General features: G+C 40.4%; 1 protein-coding gene across 4 annotated transcripts; it reads left to right on the forward strand.

The window, feature by feature from the left end:
- On the forward strand, nt 1-25,942 carry LOC116966486 (protein TBATA-like). Of its 4 annotated transcripts, XM_033012772.1 has the most exons (12): nt 14-123; nt 478-558; nt 4,585-4,700; nt 6,436-6,499; nt 10,295-10,542; nt 14,324-14,503; nt 16,398-16,486; nt 17,979-18,125; nt 19,661-19,742; nt 21,611-21,776; nt 24,280-24,326; nt 25,582-25,942. In XM_033012772.1, exons 4-12 carry the CDS (start codon nt 6,453-6,455, stop codon nt 25,692-25,694), a joined length of 1,119 nt encoding a protein of 372 aa, XP_032868663.1. In that variant the 5' UTR covers nt 14-123; nt 478-558; nt 4,585-4,700; nt 6,436-6,452; the 3' UTR covers nt 25,695-25,942. The 4 variants fall into 4 exon arrangements, with proteins under 4 accessions (XP_032868662.1, XP_032868663.1, XP_032868665.1 ...); XM_033012771.1 differs by lacking the exon at nt 478-558 and having other exon boundaries at nt 1-123; XM_033012774.1 differs by lacking the exon at nt 4,585-4,700.

Genomic DNA, 25,942 nt, shown 5'->3' on the forward strand with positions numbered 1-25,942 from the left:
AACTACAGCTAGATTCAGCCACAAGACAAACAAACCAACAAACTGGACTGAACACCAATGTGCACAAAGTGGCACAAAGTTTTAAGAGAATCCAGGAAAATGTTGGAATAGTAGTTGTAACCGGTGAGTTACTTCTAATTGGTGCTATATGTTGTGCTTCGCACCCTAACTATATTCACCATGCTCATAATAGAACACTTTTCCGTGGATCAGCATGGAAAACACCAACGAAATGGTACATTTTAACATGTAGTTAAAAATAAGTAGCATTAGCCAAAAGTGTCAAATGTGGGTGATGATCATTTCTGATATTATTTTGCTTAAGTTTACTGTCATCAACAATGATAATTTTTCATCAGATTTAAAACATGCATTGTATTACATTGAGTAAATATCTGGAGATAGAAATAATAGATATGATTTTACTTTTCATTTGTGTGGAAAATGTCTCTTATCGGTCGATTTTTCCTTAAATAGCTCTAGGAATATTGAACAAAAGACTGGAGCGAGAAAATAATCTCAAGGAACTGCATGTTGAAACAGCAGGACATAGCCCAAGTAATCATTTCATAAACACCCCTACTGTGACCCGAATATAAATTAATTATATTTTGTGGCTAATAATCTAAAATTACAAATTATTTTGAAGCACTTATTACGATCGTTCGAATATAAGTGAATGACATCAAATCCAAAGCATAGATACAGCCCATTTCCAAGTTGGACTGCTCTTATGCTTATACTATTAAAAGCTCCTTTTTATTCTGGTCTTGAGCTCATTTTTCACTGTTGAAACTTACTATCAATTTAAAAATCTCTATCACGTCACCTTGTTCCAATAAAATAACAGCAATCTTTGTAATTTTGCTCTCAATTCTGGTTTCAATCCTTACTGCATATTTGCAGGAGTTGCAATATCCTTTTTTAGTTCAATGATCAATATTATACATTTGGACTGATCTTGGTGTACCTAGTTTTTTTTTTCTCTCTCTCTCTATGAGCGAGAGAGAAGAGAGAGGAGAGAGGAGAGAGAGAGAGAGTAAGAGAGAGAGAGAGAGAGAGAGAGAGCGAGGAGCGAAGATAGAGAGCGAGAGAGAGATCTCTCTCTCTCTCTCTCTCTCTCTCTCTCTCTCTCTCTCTCTCTCTCTCTCTCTCTCTCTCTCTCTCTCTCTCTCTCTCTCTCTCTCTCTCTCTCTCTCTCTCTCTCTCTCTCTCTCTCTCTCTCTCTCTCTCTCTCTCTCTCTCTCTCTCTCTTTCTGTCTCTCTCTCTCTCTCTCTGTCTCTCTCTGTCTCTGTCTCTCCGTCTCTGTCTCTCTCTCTGTCTCTGTCTCTCTCTCTCTCTCTCTGTGTCTCTGTCACTCTCTCCACCTCTGTCTCTCTCTCTGTCTCTCTCTCTGTCTCTCTCTCTGCCTCTCTCTCTGCCTCTCTCTATCTGTCTCTCTCTCTGTCTCTCTCTCTGTCTCTCTCTCTGTCTCTCTCTCTCCGTCTGTCTCTCTGCCTCTCTCTCTGCCTCTCTGTCTCTCTCGCTCTGTCTCTCTCTCTCTGTCTCTCTCTCTTCTCTCTCTGTCTCTCTCTGTCTGTCCCTCTCTCTCTCTGTCTCTCACTCTGTCTCTGTCTCAGTCTCTGTCTCTGTCTCTCTCTCTGTCTCTGTCTCTCTCTCTGTCTCTCTCTCTCTCTACATGTTTTGTCATTGGTATGAATTATATCCAAGACAAGGCAATGGTTTTTAATTATCATATGTACCAAAAATGAACAATGAAATATACTTGCAGCATAACAGGCCTACAGACACAGTTTATAGATAGCATAATAAACCAAAAATTAAATTCATTAAAACTCCAATATGATTGCAACAAGCACAAAGTGTTTAGTGCAACCAAGAGAGGGTTTAGTTAGTGTTTGTTATGTTCACGAGCCTCTTCCTCATCTCTGTATCTCCCTCTCCCCTGATTCAGTTTGAAGAAGGGTCTCAACCCGAAAAGTCACCCATTCCTTCTATCCAGAGATGCTGCCTGTCCTGCTGAGTTGTTCCAGTATTTTGTGTCTATTCTCGGTGTAAACCAGCATCTGCAGTTCCTTCCCACAACACGTTCAAGAGCCTAATGGTTATTGGGAAGAAGCTATTCTTGAACCTGGAGATCACGGTTTACATCCACCCGCACCTTCTTCCCGATGATCAGAGTGAAGTGAAAGCTTGGCCAGGGTGTTGTGTCTCCTTGGTAATGAATCTCCTTATTTTAATTGCATATTTCATACCCATATCCATTTGCTTTGCTAACATTAAATTCATCTCTTTGTAGTTTGTAACTTTTTGCTTATTTATCACAAGTTGCTTTCCCCCCACCCTCCATGTCTTTTCTGAGTGTAAATCATTTCTGCAAATGATGACCTTGTTGGGAATGACTACCCTCTTCCTGTTATTGTGAGAAATTTCCTGATCCTGTTTGTACTCATCATTCAATCAGTTATGTGGTTTCACTCTCTACCACACACTCTATGCTTTTCCATGGATCTCTTCTTAAATTGCACCTTCTGCAATTTTATTTTATTGGTCCTCTTTCTTTCAAAAATGTCAGTCTGGTTGGGTAAACAATTTTCCTTCCAGATATTTATCGAAAATAGTTTCTCTTGTAATTGCCATTTGCCAATGTTTTATCATCTAATGTTTTATGAAACTATTTGTATTTTTCTTCCATCAACACAGAAGGTAGTTGAGGCCTGTTCATTGACTATATTTAAGAGGGAGTTAGATGTGGGCCTTGTGGCTAAAGGGATCAGGGGGTTTGGAGAGAAGGCAGGTACAGGATACTGAGTTGGATGGTCAGCCATGATCATATTGAACGGCGGTGCAGCCTTGAAGGGCCGAATGGCCTACTCCTGCACCTATTTTCTATGTTTCTATTAGGTTTAGAACTGTATAATCAAGATTTCATTTGAAGTGCGGAATTGCAGTTCTCTATTTTGCTTCTCAATATTGCTTATCAATATTTTTTATATTCTAGTTTCATTCAATGTACAAACTAGACTTTTGTTCATCAATGTTACAGTTTTCCCCTCCAATAAATAATTTCTTTCTTTCTTGGTTGTTTAACATCCCATTTCACTTTTTGCTACTGCTGAAATTTTTCTTTTTTCAGTCTTTTCAATGAAAACTGGTGGGAAGTTTTTGTTCATTATCCTGGCTAATTCAAGAAGCGCAACATTAATAACATGCTTTTGGTTCATGTCTGAATATCGTAAAACCTTCTAAGCTGTTTCAGTGGATCTTGATAATGATCTCAATTCCATTAGACAGTGCACAAACACCACTGACTTGTAAAGTATTTATAGCTTCTGTTAGTGTTTTGGTTTCCCACACCTAAAACACATTTCGTTTTTGTTTGCTCTGTCACCCATAACTCATTAAAAGCCACTAACTCATGTAGTGGCAGGAAAGATAAATCATTGATAAATGGATGTAGATTTACCCTCGACAAGAATTTTCAGCAAATTTAAACATTTGGTCAAAAAGAAAACGGATATGTATGTAAGGTTTCGAAAGATTAAATCAGTCAGGGTGTTTCAGGAAGACAAAGCGGGCATCAAAGAACTCGAGCAGGAGATTAGAAAGGGCAGAGGGGATCACGAAATGTAATTGTAGAGTTGGATTAAAGAAAATCCAAAGGCCTTTTATTAGTTTAATTTAGTTTAGATATACAACATGGAACCATCGAGTCCGCACCGACCAAGTCAAGTCAAGTCAAGTCAAGTTTATTCGTCACATACGCATACGAGATGTGCAGTGAAATGAAAAGTGGCAATGCTCGCGGACTTTGTGCAAAAAACAAACAAACAAACAAACTACAGACAGAATGAAACAGAATCGCATATTCTTTCACATATTACATATTGTGGGAGGAAGGAAAAAGGGAAAAAAAAAACCAAAAACCCCCCAAAAAAACAAAAACAAAACCGACCAATATAAACTCCACATCTGAGAGAATGAAGTATCTCCATAGTTAGCATCATTGCTCTGATGCTTGAGCATTATGGCAGATCAATAGATTGTAAATGGATGCAAGCAATATGTTGGTATATATGGAAGGTAGACACAAAATATTGGAGTAAAGGGCCTGTCCCACTGTACGAGGTAATTCAAGAGTTCTCCCGAGTTCTCCCCTGATTCGGGCTCATGTAATGTACGTAGCAGGTACCTAGGGGCTCGTACGAGTAAAAAGTAACCATTTTTTTCATCACGAGTATTTTTTTACTCGTGGACATTTTTAACAGTGTTGAAAAAACGTCACGAGTTTACCGGATTTCCCGAGTACCTACCGTTACTCGTACGAGCCGCTACGTGACATCCACGAACTCCTACGTACCCGCTACGTACATTACACGAGCTCAAATCTGAAGTGCATCAAATAATGTAGTGAAGGTGAACACCTACAAAACAGGTGTGAAAGGGAATTTGGAATATTTCCCCCAGCTTGTTAAATGCTTTAGCACAAAGAGAACAGTGTGAAGATCATTAGACCAAACCCACCTGGAGGCAAATAGTTCACAATATGTTTTCTCAATTAACCTTTCTCTTGTACACTTCAGCGTGAACATAACTCATGATCAACATTCTGGAAGTCCAAGCTGATAACTGCGCAGCGAAGCCAACAAGAACTAAATGAACGGACAGAGAAATAAAGAGAAGTATAACGGAAAGAAAGGTATATAAGAATCAAAGCAAGTATATAAAATAAAGTGGATTTAGAGAAGAAAAACTAAAGGGGAAAACAATATGATTAAAAGGGTACTTTAATTATTAACTATGAGTCCTAGCTTTCTCAAACACACTTAATAGGCAACTAATGGGAAAATTCAGCTAGTTTTAAAAAACTGCTTTTTTCAATACTCAAATTATATTCCATATTATATTTATATTTCTTAATGATCATTTTTCATCTCAATATTATTGATAGTCATGCATTTCAGTTCGTAGATTTACCACTGAGGGAAATATTTTCTAATACATGGAATATCTTATCAGTGAAACCTCACCACAGATGTAGGAATGTTTCATTAATACATAATTTTAAGCAATACATGGGAAGTTTTACATAGAAACATAGAAACATAGAACATAGGTGCAGGAGTAGGCCATTCGGCCCTTCGAGCCTGCACTGCCATTCAATATGATCATGGCTGATCATCCAACTCAGTATCCCGTACCAGCCTTCTCTCCATACCCCCTGATCCCTTTCGCCACAAGGGCCACATCTAACTCCCTCTTAAATTTAGCCAATGAACTGGCCTCAACTACCTTCTGTGGCAGAGAGTTCTAGGGATTCTCTGTGTGAAAAATGTTTTTCTCATCTCGGTCCTAAAGGATTTCCCTTCTATCCTTAAGGTGTGACCCCTTGTCCTGGACTTCCCCAACATCGGGAACAATCTTCCTGCATCTAGCCTGTCCAACCCATTAAGAATTTTGTAAGTTTCTATAAGATCCCCCCTCAATCTCCTAAATTCTAGCGAGTACAAACCGAGTCTATCCAGTGCATCTTTGTCACCAGTCTGTAAATTCTGGAGTAACTCAGCGGGGCAGGCAGCATTTCTAGAGAGAAGGAATGAGTGATGTTTCGGTTCGAGACCCTTCTGCACTCGTGTTAAGTCATGTTGATTTCAATTATAGCTGAGACAATGTAGTGCTCATAAAATACCTTTGCCACCCATGTTAACATGGATAAAAATACCCAGTTGGGAATAAATTCACTATGTTTTGGTGTACAGGAATGTGTGAATGTATTCCCAAGAGTACTGCCCAGATTACCTATGAAAGTATGTAATCCATAAAATCTGCCATCAATCGTGTTTGATTTCATTGAGCATCTTTTCGACAGCAGTAGTTCGGAGTTCCTCCACTATTAGCAGTAGCAGCAATTACCAGCAGTAGTTGGGAGTTACTGAGCTCCTCCAGCTTTTTGTGTTTATCAGCAGTAGTTGGGACCTGTCTTGAATATCTGGCAAAATCTGAGCATTAATAAAGGCATTAGAACACTTTCAGCTGTGATAGGTGCCCGAGGCTATAATATAGAAAGATTTAATCTGTGTTTCAAATACGAGGTGGAACATTGTGCTACTATGCTGGTATGATTGCAACTTGAGATTTGCTACTGAGGAATTGTTGTCTATGCTGTGTTCATTTCACTCTGTTCCCTGTCCCTCCACCCCTGGTTCTAAATTACTGCCTTCCTTCCTCCCGTGGACCATCATTGTGGTAATGACTGGACTGAAATCCTGTCTATTTTCAAACACATTGCTTTGTGAGATTTCATCTTGCACAAGGATGTATTTGCGCAATTGATTATTGTTGTCAAATAAATTACTGCGTTTAAATTGATTTGCTTTGGCCGTGCTATGTTCACTTACTATTATTATTGTTCTTTCTTTGTGCCTCGCTTTAAGTGTGAAGAATTCTCATAATGACAGCTGCAATGAGTGACGTTCCACCATTCAAATCTGAACAAGAGTAAGTACAGTGTACTACAATTAAGCAACTTAGTTTTCTTCTTTCTCTGCAGTGTTTACAAAGGAATTTAACCTGGTAAAGTGATTTCTGAAACAACTCCTCACGGTCTGATGAATTTAATCAGAATGTTCCGTTTAGTTCTCAGCGCACTGACTAGGATTTATCTTTAAAGTTGCTGAACAAAAGAGCCATTTTTTCACTGACTCTACATGTGCATTTATAATATTTTTATTGCCTTCCATTGTCCAATAAAGGTAAAGTATTTTGGTTCACATGACAACAAAAATCTCTTGTGTATCTCCATTTCCTTTCCTGCCCACTTGATGCCTGTTCCTCGAGTGCCTTAGTCCAAAATCTTACAAATTGATATCAATATATCAATTTCTTGATTAGTACGGGTTTCAAAGGTTATGGGGGGAGGGCAGGAGAATGAGGTTGAGAGGGAAAAATAGATCAGCCATGATTGAATGGTGGAGTAGACTCGATGGGCTGAATGGCCTAATTCTTCCCCTATGATCTATGAACATAAACCTCATTCCCCCTATTTTAAGTTCGGCCTTTAAACCCAATCTCTGATCAACCCTTTGATCACCCCACCCTCGCCCCTCGTTAACTAGCAGTCCATTTTTTAACTGATCAAATTCAGCAGTACTCAAATAAACTGGAGCACAGTTGGTTATTTGAAAATTAAATGAATTCATTCAGTGTGACTTACTTTTCTTGATTCCCTCTCCGTAATGTTGCCTGATTCTGCCCCTGCCTTAGCTCATGGTTACGTACACATTATTAGTCATAGTCACAGAGCAATACAGTGTGGAAACTAGCCCGTCGGTCCAACTTGCCCACGCCGGCCAACATGTCCCAGCTACACTATAGTGTCCCACCTACCTGCGTTTGGTCCATATCCCACCAAACTTGTTCAATCCATGTATTATCTGTCGATGGAAAGTCACAAAATGCTGGAGTAACTCAACAGCCAGGAACACATGGATAGGTGACGTTTCGAGTCTAGACCCTTCTCCAGACGGAACGATTTTTGTCTCAATTTTATAAAACTGAGATCATAAAAAAACTCCTTTGCCCTTGTCCTAACTCACACTGTTCCAATCCCTCAAGCTGTCTGCCTTCTGGCCTGGTTGGCTCTTGGTTAGGCTATGATTCTACTTTTAAAAGAACATTCTTGATTATATGAATATTATATGAGTGGTGTGAATATTGATTTCTCTCACGCCAAGTAGCCCCGGCATTCCCTCTCTCTCTATCACCTCCCCCACCCAAGTCACACTAGCTTCTTGTTTTCACCCTACAAACAACTAACAATGGCCTGTTTGCTTTATCATTGTTACTTATTTGCATATCTTTTATTCATTGTTCTTTATCTCTCCACATCATCGTCTATATCTCTCATTTCCCTTATCCCTAACCAGTCTGAAGAAGGGTCTCGACCCAAAACGTCACCCATTCCTTCTCTCCAGAGATGCTGCCTGCCCCGCTGAGTTACTGCAGCTTTTTGTGTCTATCTTCGGTTTAAACCAGCATCTACAGTTCCTTCCTACATATTCTTGATTATACATCCTTACACGATTCTCCTTTTATGACACCGCAAACTCCTTGTGAAGGAAAAGTTCTGTCTTTACTAGACAAGGTCACACTCTTTTGCATTCTGTGAAACTATGTGGCAGCTCATATTTGGGCATCATGCTATGCTGTGGGGTAACACCAGCACAGAATTGTGTTCCCATATAGGTTGCAATCCTGTGGCCCACTCTAGCCATCACTCTATCATGATTATCAACGCAGGGCGTGCATTGAAGAAAGCAGACTGGCATGCTGGGAGCAGCACAAAAGGTATCGAATAATAACGTGCCAAATTGGAAAAGCTGGAACACTATGCCACGTGCATACTAAATAGCACAAGCAGCAGAGGGAGTGATTCACCAACTAAAGGGCCTGTCCCACTTTCCCGAGTTATTCACGAATTCTCCCGAGTTTTCAAACTCGCAGAATGTTTGTTCCGAGTTCGTCGGAGGTCGTAGGAGTCCATGGATATTTCGTAGCGGCTCGTTATGCCAGCCGTAGGTACTCGGCGCATCAGGTAAGTCGGGACGTTTATTCGGCCCGATGAAAAATGTTCACGAGTAAAAAAATAGCCCCGAGTACCTACGTCCGGCATAACGAGCCGCTATGAATATCCACTGACTTCTACGGCCTCCGACGGCCCTTAACAGTTCAGCTCAAAATTCTGATCCTTGCTAACTCTCGTTGGGAATGAGAAAGTGAGAAAGAGATTTTGCTAACATCCCTAACCTCAACATTACTAGGGCTGAGCTTAAAACAAGAATGAAACATTTGCAATCATTATTCACACGGATATGCTGGGTGGATGATCCACTTCAGTGTCCCGCAAAGACCCCGAGCATTACAAAGTCAGTAGGAAGGGACTGCAGATGCTGGTTTATACCAAAGAAATATCTCTACCCTAAATGTCACCATTCCTTCTCTCCAGAGATGCTGCCTGTCCTGCCGAGTTACTCCAGCATTTTGGGTTTATCTTGAAGCATCATCTGTTCTATACAAGTGCAAGAGAGTCTAGTCATCTACCCTTAATGTTTGTTCAATGTTCAATGTACACACACTGAACTTTTTTTCTCTCTCGCGTTTATTATATTGTTTACAGTGCACTATGTTTACACATTCTGTTGCGCTGCTGCAAGTAAGAATGTCATTGTTCTATCTGGGACACATGACAATAAAACACTCTTGACTCTTGCCATTGTCTTCACTGGCTCTCTACCATCAACATCCTGGGAGTCACCACTGACTAGGAGCAAATGGACTAGTGACATGAAGACTGTGGCTATAAGAACAGCTTAGAGGTTGGGTATCCTGCAGCAAGTGACTCAACCTTTCACCATCTTTAAGGCTCAAGTTAAGAGAGTTATGTGGCTCTCTACACGTGAGCCTTATACATGGTGAATGGTTGGGGAATCAAGAGGTAAGTGCAGAAGCAACACCAGTCAAGAAGCTTAATGACAGGGTATAACTGTTTGATTGTCAGTGCAACCAACACCTTAAATACTGTGGTCACTGCAATTGGAGATTGCCTTTCCAATCACTCACTGCCCTGACTTGGAAATATATCACTGTTCCTTATTATCAAAATATTAGATGCAACATTTACAACCCTTGGGAGTATGCTTATCAGAAACACTTCTACAGTTTAAGAAAGTAGCTCACTACTATCTTCTGAAGAGCAGAAAATGCTGCCATGCTCACTGCATGCATTCTGATTCATGTTATTCCTGGGTGAATTTTTTTACCATTTTAAAAGCATTACATAAATACAACTTTTTATGTACAAATTATTACTGTTATTATTAAAGGCAATCACAGGCTGATATTGAAAAGAAATATTAGAGGCTTGGTCAATGGGCGAAAAAAAACAAAAAAACACATTGTAATAGAAAGGGAAGTAGAGAGATAGGGACGTTTAGCACTTAGATTCTACGCAGCTAAAAGAATAGCCATCTATGATGCAGCAATGAAAACTGGGATAATAGATAGATCACAGACAAGTGTAGAACAAACAGGAGGAAGATTCAGAGAAAGGGATTGACAATTCCATGAAGTGAGTTGCAAACAGGGATGAGGTAAGTCAAATCTCAAATGATTTTCTCAACTAGATGACATGTGAATTTTGCTCTTCTATAAAACAAATTCAAATATGCCAGTGATGTGAGTCTTCTTCAGACCTTTCTAACATTATTTCTTAATGGCTCTATATCCTTCTGAAAGCAATGGGAAGACATCAGTGAAGGAAACCATGGAGAAATTAGGTCAACCAGTCCTCGATCCATTCAAAAGCAAGCAAGAGCCTACGGTGACAAGGAAATCAGGCTCGATGCCTCTTAATTCACTGCTACGCTTCAGTCTCGGTGCTGAGAGGCCACAATCAAACAACAGCATGCGCTTTGGAGTGCTGAGCCACCACTCCTTTTTCTCAAGGCATAATCCTCACCCTCATCGAGTAACACATATCAATGGTAAGACCTTCTATTAATCAATTATTTGCCTTCTTTCACCATGCAGATATGGTTGAACAAAGCACTTTCCCTTCTTTACTGAACTGATCCAGAAATAATTATGTCGGCATAAATCATCATATTCAGAATAATTTCATATGATTTTAGAATATTCCTCTTCACGACCACATCAAATTTTATTTCTTATTGCACAGAGAAAAACCTATTAGATTTGGCTCCCAATTGTAGGAGTATCTCTTATCCCATTCCATTTTCAATACTCGTGCACTATTATGCCCCTGTCCCACTTAGGAAACCTGAACGGAAACCTCTGGAGACTTTGCGCCCCACCCAAGGTTTCCGTGCGGTTCCCGGAGGTTTTTGTCAGTCTCCCTAATGGTTGAAAGTGGTTTCCACTTCTTCTATGTTCTGGTGATTATTTCAAAAAATTCAAAACCGGCCACGACTAAAAATAGGTTGCCATTTTAAAAATGGGTAATTTTTTAGTCGAAGCCAATTGCGATGCTAGCTGAAGGTGGTTGCCGGAGGTTGCAGGTGGTTGCCGGAGGTTGCAGGTAGTGGAAGGTCTTACCTTCCACTACCTGCAACCTCCGGCAACCACCTTCAACTAGCATCGCAACCGGGAACCGCACGGAAACCTTGGGTCCAGAGGTTTCCGTTCAGGTTTCCTAAGTGGGACAGGGGCACAGACCTTTTCAAATGTTTTTTAATCTGGTATATACAAATGCTTCAACATCATTGTTGGTGTTATAACTTGTACCTATCAAAAATCAGAGAATATAAATGGATAAAAGCTTATTGTGTCCATTGAGCCATGAGAGACATGAGAAATGAATGAGATGTGGCCAAGGAGTTTGTTAAGATTGCTCTAATTAGTTATTGTATCGAAATGTTGGATATTGGTTGGCGCGGATGGATTGCGTTTCATCTTGGTTCATCAAGCTGATTTATACTTGGGTTCATTAAGCTGATATACGCTGAAATACTTGGGTTCATTTAGATAATTCTGAATATGATTACATATTCAAACGTAAAAGATGTCATAAAAAGTATGAAACACATAACAGGATAATACACGGATTGGGAGCGTGTAAACATAGATTGACCGACTCCGAGCATCCTGCCTTCTGCTTCTGTCATTCCCTCGCACCTCCCCAGTTCAATGTCTGCAATTATATTGCGCTTTCTTCAAAGTGAGCCCCCTTCCTAGATTGAGGGAGGTCCTACACCAGTGAGGAGTTGTTTTTGGACATGTGATCCCACAATTACTCTCTGACACCTTGTTTAACTGTAAATGAAATGCAGGGTAGAACCTTTTTCCTGGGACGGAAGATCCAAATACTGGAGGGCATAACTTACAGAAGTTAGGGGCATCTTCTTCTTTTCGAGTCCATCTTGTTACAAATGTTGGCCTTGCTGTCATCGTCCGTCCTGAAAAGGAGGCAAGCTTCCGGCGACAATCAGTGGGAGCCATCACTTGTCGCAATGAATGATGGTGGTGGCAGAATTAGCTCGGGATACTTCCAGTTTCCAGCCCCACGACATGGACACTTCTGCTGTGGGGCCAGTTAGGTGCAAAGTTTAAAGGAGAAGTTTTTACACCGATGGTGGTGAGTCTCTGTCACGCGCTGCTGTGGATGGAGGTGGAGGCAGTGTCAGGTATGAGTCTAGTTCTCCAGAGATGACGTCTGACCTGCTGAGTTACTCTGGCTTTTTGTGTCTATCTTGTGTTTAAACCAGCATCTGCAGTTCTTTCCTACACATCTCTTGAATAGGCAATGGATACAGAGTGAATAGAGGAATATGGATTATGTGTAGGCAGAAAACAGTTGTTCTTGGTATCATATTCAGCACAGATATAATGGGCCGAAAGGCCTGTTCTCGTGCTTTATTTTTACATGTTCTATGAAATGGCAAAAAGAATGAATAGCTGAATATTTGAGCTGAGTCTGTAGTGCAGTGATAAGATTTTACCGTTAAAGTAATATACGGTGAACAATGGAGATCTGAGTATTTCCAAAATGTTAGTTCAGATGGCAAAAGGTTGTTAAGGGTTTGGATACGCTAGAGGCAGGAAACATGTTCCCGATGTTGGGGGAGTCCAGAACCAGGGGCCACAGTTTAAGAATAAGGAGTAAGCCATTTAGAACGGAGACGAGGAAACACTTTTTCTCACAGAGAGTGATGAGTCTGTGGAATTCTCTGCCTCAGTGGGCGGTGGAGGCAGGTTCTCTGGATGCTGTCAAGAGAGAACTAGATAGGGCTCTTAAAGATAGCGGAGTCAGGGGATATGGGGAGAAGGCAGGAACGGGGGTACTGATTGGGGATGATCAGCCATGATCACATTGAATGGCGGTGCTGGCTCGAAGGGCTGAATGGCCTATTCCTGCACCTATTGTCTATTGTTACTGGCTTTGCAGTCACATGGCTCCCAATATCTGCTGCATTTACTGTTGCAATCGAACCCCAAGATAGAGCAAGAGGTGACAACTACAGAATGCTGAAGCTGGGCTCCCACCCATGTACTACCCTGATGGCCTTCTAACAGATCAGAAACATTTAGAAAGCAGACATTCAATTTGTCATATCCTGCCCATTCGCTCTTCCAGATTCAGTGGGAAGGAACTGCAGATGCTGGTTTAAACCGAAGATAAACACAAAAAGCTGGAATAACTCAGCGAGGCAGGCAGCACCTCTGGAGAGAAGGAATGTGTGACGTTTCGGGTCGAGGCCCTTCTGAAACGTCACCCATTTCTTCTCTCCAGAGATGCCGCCTGTCCTGCTGAGTTACTCCAGCCATTTGTTTCGACCCATGTTCTGCCCTGGTGACCTTCCAACAGATCCGAAACATTTAGAAAGCCAAAATGTATCTAAATAAAAGTTTGCAAAAGTGAAAAAAATTAATTCTTCTGAAATCACACACATTAATTAAAAAAAATAATAGTAATTAGAATTTAAGCAAACAAGCCTGCTGCTCAGCATATTACTGAATGCCCTCGAAAAGCCACATGGTTCTGGAGTAACTCATTGGGATAGGCAGCATCTCTGGAGATCATGCATGTACAAAACCTGGTCCTGTACCTTCCCATACATCTAGTGTTCCCCTCCCTGACTCTCAGTCTGATGAAAGGTCTCAACCTGAAACGTCTCCTTCCACCTACATTACTTCCTCGAATTTCACAATTCGCAACTCTTCAATCTGCCTATCGACATCCCCCTCACCTGTATCCACCTATTAGCTACTTGGCTTTGTCCTGTATCTCCTCTCTTCTAGCTTCCTTCCCCAAATGCACAATCAATCTGAAAGATAGTACGGACCAAAAACATCTCCTATTCATGTTCTCAAGAGTGCTGCAGAATTACTCCAGCACTTTGTGGGTTTTTTTAAACCAGCACCTGCAGTTCCTTGTTCTACAAAATGTCATAGATTTAGTGATAAGCCATCTATTCTATACAGAACTGCTGATTTGCCATTAACATGATCTTGCCCAGTATCTCTATGACCACCTGAAGTTGTCATTCTGAAGCCTATGATGGAGAGATCTTCTACTAATTATTTCTACTGAAATAGAATTATGTCAATTTCCCAGTCAGTTTCTTGGTCCAATTTAATTTTGAATTAAAAAATTCGAGTTAAAAATGTTGATGCCAATGTTTACATGTGAGACATTATTGCTCATGTGTTGAGCCAAAGAATTGCATCCCATATCTCCAAACCCAACAGCAGTAAATACAATTACAAAAATTAGATGTACCCTTTTCAAATCTTTTCTTTTCACAGGACTCAATGGGATGCCTGTTTGCACAGTAAATGACGACTGGCATGGCAACACTCCTCTTTCTCCACATCCATTGATAAAGAGCCAATTTCCAACTACAATCATGGGAAGACTTGGACTGCCCATCAGTATTTTCCAATGTAATGCCTTTGGTGATGTAAATATCCCAAAGCCCGCTCTAGGTATGTTTTGTCAGTGTTATTTTAATGCATACTGGGCGACAACAAGGCCAACAAGGAGTGGTCTGGTTTCGTGCTGTGTGAATTTAATTTCCTTAATCTTCTAAATCTTAAGTTTCCTTCTTGTTTTTTTATCCGTCGAAGGGATATGGTATTCTCAGGCTGAGCGCGCATTAAGAAACGTCACCCATTCCTTCTCTCCAGAGATGCTGCCTGTCCCGCTGAGTTACACCAGCTTTTTGTGTCTATCATCAGTTTAACCACCCCTCCCCATTTGTCCTTGGGGTGGTTTTGGCGGGGAGCTGCCTTCTTGGACCACCATGGTCCTTGAGGTGCGGGAAGACCCACGGTGCTGACAGGGAGGGGGTTGCAGGACTTTGACCCAGCGACGGTGACGGGATAGCGATATTATGAAAGTAGAGAATGGCAGGTTATTGATTAGAAAGGATGTCAATGGTTGCAGGGAGAAGGCAGGAGAATGGGGTTGAGAGGGAGAGATCTATCAACCATGATTGAATGGCGGAGCAGACTCAATGGGCTGAATAGCTTAATTCTGCTCCTATGACTTATGAACTTGTGAACAAAGAACTTAATGAGAGCCTAAAAGGACTGAAAGCAAATTAGAAACAAAAATAGAGTTTTTATATGCCTTTTGTGGATTGGAACTTGTCACAGGTGGAAGGATATCTACGAGAGTTAAGATTTAGAACATAGAAACATCCAGCACAGGAACATGTTAGAAACTTAGAACAGAGAAGCAAGGACGGTTTTTGTTGAAGAAAAGGCAGCCAGAAATTTGATAGAACTGTAGAAAATGATACAGTTCTGGACAGAGAGGATGGAGGTTGACTGGTTTCTATGGCAGAGAAGTCGAAGACAAGAGGTTATACATTTAACAAAAAATGGAGAGAATTAAGAGTGGTGTATCATGCTGTAGGAAATTGAATCACACTACCTGGAGATGTGGTAGAGACAGAGAGCTTTAAAATAATAATTGGATATATCATTTGAGATGAAAAAAATTGGAAGACCATAAAGGCCAGTGTGAGGAATTGAAGAGTTAGTTTGGAACTGAGCCGACATGGACATGATGGGCCGAATGATCTCCTCTTGTGCTGCAACCATTCTATGATAAGCATCCCCCAACCCCCATTCTTTCAGACAGTCCCTAGCCCCATAGACATTTCATTTGGCCACTCAATAAAATGCTGAGGTGCAGTATCAGATTCTGTTTGGAGACATCCTTGCAAAATAATTTGACATATGAATGATGCTATCAATTCAAGCTGTCACTGTATGTCCATATAGCTACATGGAAGCTAGCTTTGAATTTGCTTTTCTCCAGCTATTTAATACTGGTCTTCTGCTAGAGCATTTTCAGAGAATGTAGAACATTTGTAATAGCTCAAGATTATCCCCCACTGTCTGTTAATTAGATATTTTGAAATGTACCTTTAAAATATAACAAAAAGCAACATGAAGGAGGAACTCGGCGGATCAGGCAACATCTATGGAGGGAATGGACAGAAGACATCTCAGGCTCTGACCCTTCTTCGGACTAAAAGAAAGATTCCAACATCTTCAGATTCCTATGTCTCCACTTTTAAAACATACCTTGAGGATCAAAGTATTCCTTCAAATTATCATCTTCTATTGATATTTTTGAATGGATCAACATTTTTGGAAAAAACTTTAATATTGAAGCATGCCGGACGTTATTTATTTAGGCATTATGAATGAATGAATGAATGAATGAATGAATGAATGAATGAATGAATGAATGAATGAATGAATGAATGGTACTTCACTCTATAATAAGGCATTATTTGGAATAAAGGTATTGGGCATTATTTCATGTTGTTTATTAATCTGAGAAGAAAAACATTTTTTATTTCAGCACCATTGTCGGAAGCGTGGCGAGACGAACTGAGAGAATTTAGCTCTAAAGCCTGTTTCCTTGCACCTGAACAGCCTGAACAAAAAAAGGTCAGCACACCTCTCATTAGTGATAGCGGTTTTGCAAAATACCTGCATTTATTGCTCTGTTTTTGTATAAGACACTTTCTTTTCGTATGCTTAAATAGCGGAAGAACTGTTCCTAGGTGGTGACTGATGTGGTAAATTCACCAGTGCTCCTAGATTTCCTTTTTGCTGCCTTCCTTGCTGTTAAGGAGAAGGGATAGACACAAAATGCTGGAGTAACTCAGTGGGACAGGCAGCATCTCTGGAGAGAAGGAATGGGTGACGTTTCGGGTCGAGACTGAAGGAGAGAATTCCATTTATGTCAATAGACAATAGACAATAGACAATAGGTGCAGGAGTTGGCCATTCAGCCCTTCGAGCCAGCACCGCCATTCAATGTGATCATGGCTGATCATCCCCAATCAGTACCCCGTTCCTGCCTTCTCCCCATATCCCCTGACTCTGCTATTTTTAAGAGCCCTATCTAGCTCTCTCTTGAAAGCTTCCAGAGAACCTGGCTCCACTGCCCTCTGAGGCAGAGAATTCCACAGACTCACCACTCTCTGTGAGAAAAAGTGTTTCCTCGTCTCCGTTCTCAATGTCATAATTCTGTACCTCCTCGCTAATTATAGGCCCTTCGGCCCACTGCGTCTGCACCGACCTACGATCCCCGAACCTTAACACTATCCTGCACTAGGGACAATCTTGACATTGTTTTTCTACCAAGACAATTAACCTACAAACCTGTCGTCTTTGGAGTGTGTGAGAGGAAATCGAAGTTCTCTGAGTAAACCCACGCAAGTCACGGGGAGAATGTACAAACATGTACTTGAAGCAAAACTTTCGTTTTTGGAAGATTTTTATTTTTTATTTTTTTTATTTAACCTTTATTTAACCAGGAGAAGTCTCATTGAGATTAAAAATCTCTTTTACAAGAGAGTCCTGGCCAAGACAGGCAGCAGCACAGTTCCACAGTTACAGACAATAATTTAAAAACAACAGAGAACATATAAATAGAGTCACAGTCAGAACATCATCAAACAAAGCATGTACAGACAGAAGAGCCCGCTTCAACATCATTAAGAAGGGATTTAAATCTGTTTATAGAAACCAGCTCCTTAAGTTTCAGTTCATTCTGCAGCTGGTTCCATGCGAGGAGAGCAGCATAACTAAATGCCCTTTTCCTCAGTTCAGTACGGACTTTAGGTACAGTTAGTAAGAACAAGTCCTCAGAGCGGAGCTGATAAGTTCCTGTGCTTTTTCGAATTACATACTTCTGCAGGTATGAAGGAAGAACACCGAGGATAGCCTTATAAATAAGGATATGCCAATGATGGAGTCTGCGGGTGGACAGGGCAAACCATCCAACTTGAGCATACAAAGAGCAGTGGTGCGTGAGGGTTTTAAAATTAGTAACAAATCTCAGTGCTCCGTGGTAGACCGTGTCCAAAGATACAGAGCTAGGTGTAGCTCACTGGAAGAACAATCACGGCAATGTTTCCTTTTGTTTTGTCAGACGGAGGAAAGACGAGCAACTCAATATTCTGCCCAGACTGGCCGCATAATGCCAAGCTGCACTCCTGCTACAAGTCACCGATCCTCCAGAAGTGGTGCCCTGGACAGAAATAAACCCAATGGGCCCTTCCAGGACAAGGAGTTACTGGTGAATCCAAACCTTTTTAAGGAACAAAATTTGACTGTTATATTATAGAAACATGGAAACCCAATGTGATCTCAGGAAATGCACTTCATTTTCCCACCCCCATAATTCTTCCCTGGTGAAACATAGAAAATAGGAGCAGGACTAGGCCATTCAGCCCTTTGAGCCAGCACTGCCATTCAATACAATCAAGGCTGATCATCCAAAATCAGTATCACACTCCTGTTTACTCCCCATATCCCTTGATTCTATTAGCCCTAAGAGCTATATCTCTTTATAGAAAACATCCAGTGAATTGGCCTCCACTGCCTTCTGTGCCAGAGAATTCCACAGATTCACAACTCTCTGGGTGAAGACATTTTTCCTCATCTCAGTCCTAAATGGCCTACCCCTTATTCTTAAACTGTGACCCCTGGTTCTGGACTTTCCCCAACATCGGGAACATTTTTCCTGCATCAAGCCTGTCCAATCCCTTAAGAATTTTAGATGTTTCTAATCCTCTCATCCTTCTAAATTCCAGTGAATTAAAGCCAAGTCGATCCATTCTTTTATATTCCTTTCAGACAGAGAGGTCGAAAAAATAATCAATTTTTCCATAATTTATAATTTAAATATTGAAGAAGGATAAAATACATTAATGCACATGCAATATATATGAAATACAAATGGAAAATGTTGGAAATTGCTAGGCATTGTCTGTGGTTTTGGTGCTAATGTTTCATGTACATGACTTTTATTACTTCTAACTTTTCCTAGTTCTTGTGGAAATTTAATGAACCTGAAATGTTAACTCTCATTCTCTTTTCACAAATGCTGCCTTAAGCTGCTGAGTACTTTCACTCTTTGCTTTAATAACAATCTTTTCCATTATGAATAACCAGATCTAAAATTATTATGGTCAATTTCTCACCCTGTAATTGCAGTCACCTCTAGTGGGACTGTTGCACATTACTGCAGGAAGGAACTGCAGACGCTGGTTTACACTGAAGATAAACAACAAAAATGCTGGAGTAACTCAGCGGGCCAGGCAGCATCTCTAGAGAGAAGGAATGGGTGAAGTTTTTCGGAACGAAGGGTCTCGACCTGAAATGTCACACATTCCTTCTCTCCTGAGATGCTGCCTGTCCCGCTGAGTTACTCCAGCATTTTGTGTCTATCTTGTTGCACAATAGTCCTGTACCTGTTCTCTCATTACCTCTATTGCTAAAAAATACTTTATTCCGACTCTTGTATGTATAATCTCTAGTTCATTTTTGCCCCCCGTCAGCCATGTGTTGCCATACGGGCATGTGCACATGTACGTGCTATCCCTCTTCGATCTGCATGCTTTCACAAGTTGACCGGTAACAAACAAGGCTTCCAGTCTATCCCATACTTCTCAAATGATGGTCGACCATTCTTGAGGCACAATGCAACGAGGCTGGGTGCGATTCCCAATTGTGTTGCAGACTACGCCAAGAATCGATTCCCAGTATCATCCTTATCTCTCATGGTGATATCACTGTCATCCTGACCCACATTTTTATTTTCCTTCTGAGGTTCTGGAATTGCTTTGCCAACTTCTACAAACTGACTCGTTCTGTGCCATCCAGCAGTGGCTGCTTTGTGCAGGGCAAAAAGGTGAGGAAATCTTGGCCTTTGCGAATCATTAACTGGGGACACAACATTCAACTTGTCACTGGAGCACGAGTTCCAATTAACCCTAACTGGGTTAACCTTTATACTGCTTTCATTTTGTAGCTAAATCCTTAAATCTCATACAATTTTGTTGGAAGTATTCCCTTAATATCATGTGATTGATGCTATTTCTTGGTGGTTTAGAATACTTTTTTATATAACTTGCTCTAATGGTGAATAATACTAACAAAGAAGTCATATATTTATAGTAATATAATCTATAATAATAGATTCACACAAGAGGACATGACTTGAGAATTAAGGGACAGAAGTTTAGGGGTAACATGAGGGGGAACTTCTTTACTCAGAGAGTGGTAGCTGTGTGGAATGAGCTTCCAGTGGAAGTGGTGGAGGCAGGTTCGATTTTATCATTTAAAAATAAATTGGATAGGTATATGGATGGGAAAGGAATGGAGGGTTATGGTCTGAGTGCAGGTAGATGGGACTAGATGGGAAAATAAGTGAGATGGCCTGTTTCCGTGCTGTAATTGTTATATGTTATATGGTTATATTACCAATGTCGTTGTGTTCAGAGGGCATTGAGACACAAATACTCAACATACTATTAGAGAAACAAATAAGACAGATCAGGTAAAAGGCATGTATGAGATAAAAGATTGCCTTCCCTTAATGACATTAATAAACCTGGTATTTAAATTATGGTCATTTTCAGGCCCTATTATTTAGTTTACTTTTATTATTCAATTAATTGCCCAAACTATGGCACAGGGATGTAAATCATGTCGCAACAACTAATAAACAGAGAATAAAATAATCCAGGATCGATCACCTTGGGTATGTAACTTGCCCTATTAAATTCAGGCTGATCTCAATCATTTAAGGTTTAAATGAGTCAAAATACTCTCAGGGGGGCTCAGGAGCTTGCAAAACATCTAAAGGGGCAAGTGGAATATCTGCCATGGGGTCCAACACTGTATTTTAAAAAGCTTTAGTTAAAAAGGCAAATCACTTAAGAAGTAGGACTCCCACTACAATCTTGCCTTACTTACACTTCCCCACTGATCTCAATTATCTTTACAGCACAATGAATTTTGGGACATTTGAGAGAATAATCATTTAGTTGAGGTTTATTATTGTCAGGTGTACCAAGGTACATTGAAAACCTTTGTTTTGCATGCTATCCAAACAGATAATACTAAACATAAATGCAATAAAATCAAACTCAAGTACAATAAGTAGAGCAAAGGAAAAGATATAGTTTGCAGAGTAAAGATCTCAGAATTGTAGTGCATGTTCCATAGACAAAGTCCAATATCTGCAATGGGGTAGGAGTTAGTTGGACAGTACCATAGCTTGTTGAAGGTGTCGTTCAGAGCCCAATAATAGAGGGCAAGAAGACTGTCTAGTTGTGCATGCTTTTAAGTTTCTGTATCTTTTGCCTGACTGCAGCTGGGAGAAGAAGGATTGACTAGGGTGGGACAAGTCTTTGATTATACTTAAGAAAGAACTGCAGATGCTGATTTACATCGAAGATAGACACAAAATGCTGGAGTAACTCAGCGGGATAGGCAGCATCTCTGGAGTGAATCTGGAGTGACGTTTCGGATCGAGATCCTGAAGAAGGGTCTCAACCCGAAACTCCAGCATTTTGTGCCGATGTTTGATTATGTTGGCTCCTTTTATGAGACAGCATGAAATGTAGATAGGGTCAACGATGGGGAGCCTGGTCTGTGTGATGGATACTCTGCAATTAATTGTCTTTGGCAGAGCAGTTCCAAAATAAAGCTAATTTTCACTAGTATTTGCTTGTGTATGAAATCTAAGATTCTATCAGCATTATCTATTTACAGAGAAAGAGTTTGTACTGGGAATGGTTCAGTCGGTTCTTGGAAGTAGTTACCCTGATTATCAGCAAAATGCTGAAATTACAGAAGAACAACTGATACCCCAAACAGATAACATTTCTACAGCCCCCATCTCAAGAAGGTCAACTTCGACTAGGAAAAGACATAAGAGGTAAAATGAGCAATGGTCGCATTAATCTAAGATCTGTAACTAATTACAAAACTGTTCAATCATATTTTGTAATCCATTTTCTTTTCATTATGTAGCCGATTTACATGTACTGATATAGAAACAAGGAATTGCAGATGCTGGTTTACACAAAAGGATGCAGAGTGCTGGAGTAACTCAGTGAGTCGGGCAGGACTTATGGAGAACAAGGATAGGTGATGTTTCAGGTCCTTACCGAAAACATCACCTATCCATGTCCTCCAGAGATGCTGCCTGACCCGCTGTGTTACTCCAGCACTTTGTGTCCTTACATGTACTGATACTCGTCCTGCTCATGCTTTATTCACTTTCATTATATCTTATTGATGTTGCATTATGCATAGTTGGATTTAAAATTTGTAGGCAGTGTGAATTACTTTAATTGAAACAACTTAGAAGTAGTTCTCTTGGGTAATAAGAAAATCCATGACAGCAAATAACCTTATCTAATGTGGCTAGTGCTGATGCATAGTACAACCCATACCATGTACGAAAATTAGCCCTACTGACTGGGAATGAATTTCTGTTCAATTATGCTTGTTTTCTCTTATGCTTTTATTTAATATTTTAGAAAAATATATAAATTTATCCTTGCGTGTTATGCATCTAGTAGCTGTGAGTTAATACATTCTTGAGTGAATTCCTTACTTAAGGATTGGAGAAAATCTGCATTGTTTCAACAATTTAATTTCTGAATTGTTGAATTAATTTTCATGGATGCACATTAGACCTAATGCAATGGAAGGAATAGTCAAGTCAAGAGCGTTTTATTGTCAGATGCCCCAGATAGAACAATCAAATTCTTCCTTGCAGCAGCACAACAGAATATGTGAACAATTTGTAAGAAAGAACTGCAGATGCTGGTTTAAATCGAAGGTGGACACAAAATGCTGGAGTAATTTAGCAGGTTTGGCAGCATCTCTGGAGAGAAGAGATGGGCGATGTTTCTGGTCGGGACCCTTCTTCAGACTGATGTAAACATAGTACACTATAAACAATATAAAAATGAGAAAAACAATAAGCAGTGTGTGTATAAACACACTGAATAGACTGCATTGATTGCGTGGAATATAAAACTGAATGATATTTTCATGCCATAAAAATCATACGTACAAATTTTAACTAGGGATTTACTTCAAATCTGCTTGTAGTAATTTCTAAATCCACTCCGTAACTTTGTATTTCCTGACTCCGAGTTCCCTGGAACAAGTATAGGGAGGAAAGTATTGAAGGCATTAAGCATTCTCAGTACCAAATTCCCACACTTGCAAATTCCCGACGAGTGCTCTGCCCAAGTTTTACTGTGTTTAAGATGCATTTTGTGAGCTCACCCTGTTGTCAGTGTTGTCACTTGGACAGTAGAACACATACACCAAACTATTGTGCGGCGATCAACACCATCATGCCCTCCAAACTTATCAAACTCAGACAACAGGGTCTCTGCTTATTCCAATGTAATTGGATCATCAAATTCCTCATCGGCTGGTTGCATCATGGCCTGGTTCGGTAACGCAAACACCCAGGAATGAATGAGGCTACAGAGAGTGAAAGAATTGCCCAGTGCGTCACAGGTACTGATCTCCCCACCATCAAAGCGATCTATGGGAGGCGCTGCTTCAAAAGGACAGCCAATATCATCAAAGATCCACACCACCCTGGCCAGTCTCTACCAACAGGAAGGGTGTACAGGAGCCAAAAAACCATGACCACCAGGTTTAAAAGCAGCTTCTTCCTAGCAACCAGCAGACTCTTGATACTGATCAATACTAACCACTGCCTCAGCAATTATGACTTTCCATGAACTGTGTTTTTGGTTGTGCTATTATGGTTACCTTGCATTGCTATTTTAATAAATTGTATTATTGAATTATTATATATTTATTTGTGTATTATTGTGCTGATGGACCTGTTAAGCTGCTGCAAATAAGAATGTAATTGTTCCATTCTTATCCTGTTCATCCTGGCGACACACTCATCTCCCCGCTACCTTCAGGTACAAGGCCTGAAGACTGCAACAACCAGGTTCGGGAATAGCTACTTCCCCACAGCCATCAGGCTATTAAACCTGGCTTGGACAAAACTTTGATTATTAATAACCAATTATCTGTTATTTGCACTTTATCATTTTATTTATTCATGTGTGTATATATTTATATTATGGTATATGGACACATTGATCTGTTTTGTAGTAAATGCCTACTATGTTTTGTGTGCTGAAGCAAAGCAAGAATTTCATTGTCCTATCAGGGACACATGACAATAAACTCACTTGAACTTGAAGTTGTTCCATTGTCTGTACCTATGACAATTAAAAGCCCTTGACAATGTAAACATAGTTAATGAGTGATAATATTCTGAGAGGATTGAATTTCTCCTGCAACAAATGCTGGACAACAATGCTGTCATTATTCAGTTTTTATTTCTTCTTCTAATGTGGTTTTTTTTAAATTGTGTTACGCTTTTGCAGGTATTATCTCAAAAAGAAGTCTGAAAATATTGAAGAAGACCAACCAGGTAAGTGAAGCTTCTCAGACTTAACGTGGCTCAGCGGTAGAGTTGCTGCCGTACAGCGCTTGCACCGCCAGAGACCCGGGTGCGGGGAGAAGAAAGGAAAAAGGAGGAGGAGCCCGAAGGTTGAGGGATGGGAGGAGACAGCCCGAGGGCTGAGGAAGGGGAGGAGACGGCAAGGGCTAACAAAATTGGGAGAATTCAATGTTCGTACCCCCAGGATGCAGACTCCCCAAGCGGAATATGAGGTGCTGTTCCTATGGCTGGGCCTAGGGCACTTTATATCATCTAGAGATTGAAATGACCTGCGCCAAGTCTGGCTGGCAAGTTGTGTCAAACTTACCTAATGATCCATCTCATCTGGGCCCACTGCCCATTCCAGTCTTGGTCAGTTAATCATATCAGCTCTTGTTTCTCATGAGCCTTTAAGTAAATAGACATTGTTTGCTCATGTTAATGCTGATAAATAGGTATGACATTCGGTGTCATCGGTGAAAACTGCACATGTTCGCGATGACCCTGATAGAAACATAGAAAATAGTTGCGGGAGTAGGCCATTCGGGAGTAGGCCATTCGGCCCTTTGAGCCAGCACCACCATTCAATATGATCATGGTTGATCTAAAATCAGTACCCCATTCCTGCTTTTTCCCCAAAACCCTTGATTCCTTTAGTCCTAAGAGCTGAATCTAACTCTCTCTTGAAAACATCCAATGAATTGGCCTCCACTGCCTTCTGTGGCAGAGAATTCCACAGATTCACAACTCTCTGGATGAAGGCATTTTTCCTCATCTCAGTCCTAAATGGCCTACCCCTTATTCTTAAATCTGATTCTTAATATCATGTTCATTCTTCAGAAATGTTTTGTTGTTAATAGTTTACTCGATGAACATTGTCAGCTGGATCCAGAGTTAAAATGGCGGCCTAAAATCTGTGAAACGATGCTCTCAAAGCCAACACATAATGTTTTTGCTGCATTTCATTTTATTAACGTAACCAAACTATCATTTGCTCATGAATAATAAATTATTTCCCATCTGATGATTGTGTAATTTATCAACATATTCCCTCACCCCTCCTGCGCAATGTCTTGTTCATTCGCTGCATTGAGGTGGAATTGGCTTCCTTGGCTTATCCTTGGCTTCCAAAACCTTCTCATTGGTAAAGACAGATGAGACAAGTTCTTGCCAATTTCCTTAAAGAGACCTATTCTCTCCCTGCTTACCCTTTTGCTCTTAATATACTTATATTTCTTCTCTCCAGATCACATAGGAAGTGCAGAAGTTCTTCTGATTCATAGAAGCAAGAGTCCTGAGAGACCAAGCAATGGAAGGCTGGAAGTCTCAGAACAATACAAGAATCCTGAATCAAAATGAAGCTATTCAAGAAAAGTGACGAATTGATTTATATTAATGATTGAAGTCTGAATAGAAACATCTTGAAAATGTAACGTGATAAAACGATGTTTTGATTATATTACTAATATTTGTAAGGATGCAGTTGTCAGTTTTCAGATAAATTTAGCAGATCCTCTTACATAAGCGGTAGAGTTGCTGTCTTATGGCGCCAGAGACCCGGGTTCGATCCTGATCGCGGATGCTGTCTGTACGGAGTTTGTACGTTC

This window comes from Amblyraja radiata, chromosome 37 (assembly GCF_010909765.2).
Source record: "Amblyraja radiata isolate CabotCenter1 chromosome 37, sAmbRad1.1.pri, whole genome shotgun sequence".
NCBI classification, from domain to species: Eukaryota; Metazoa; Chordata; class Chondrichthyes; order Rajiformes; family Rajidae; genus Amblyraja; species Amblyraja radiata.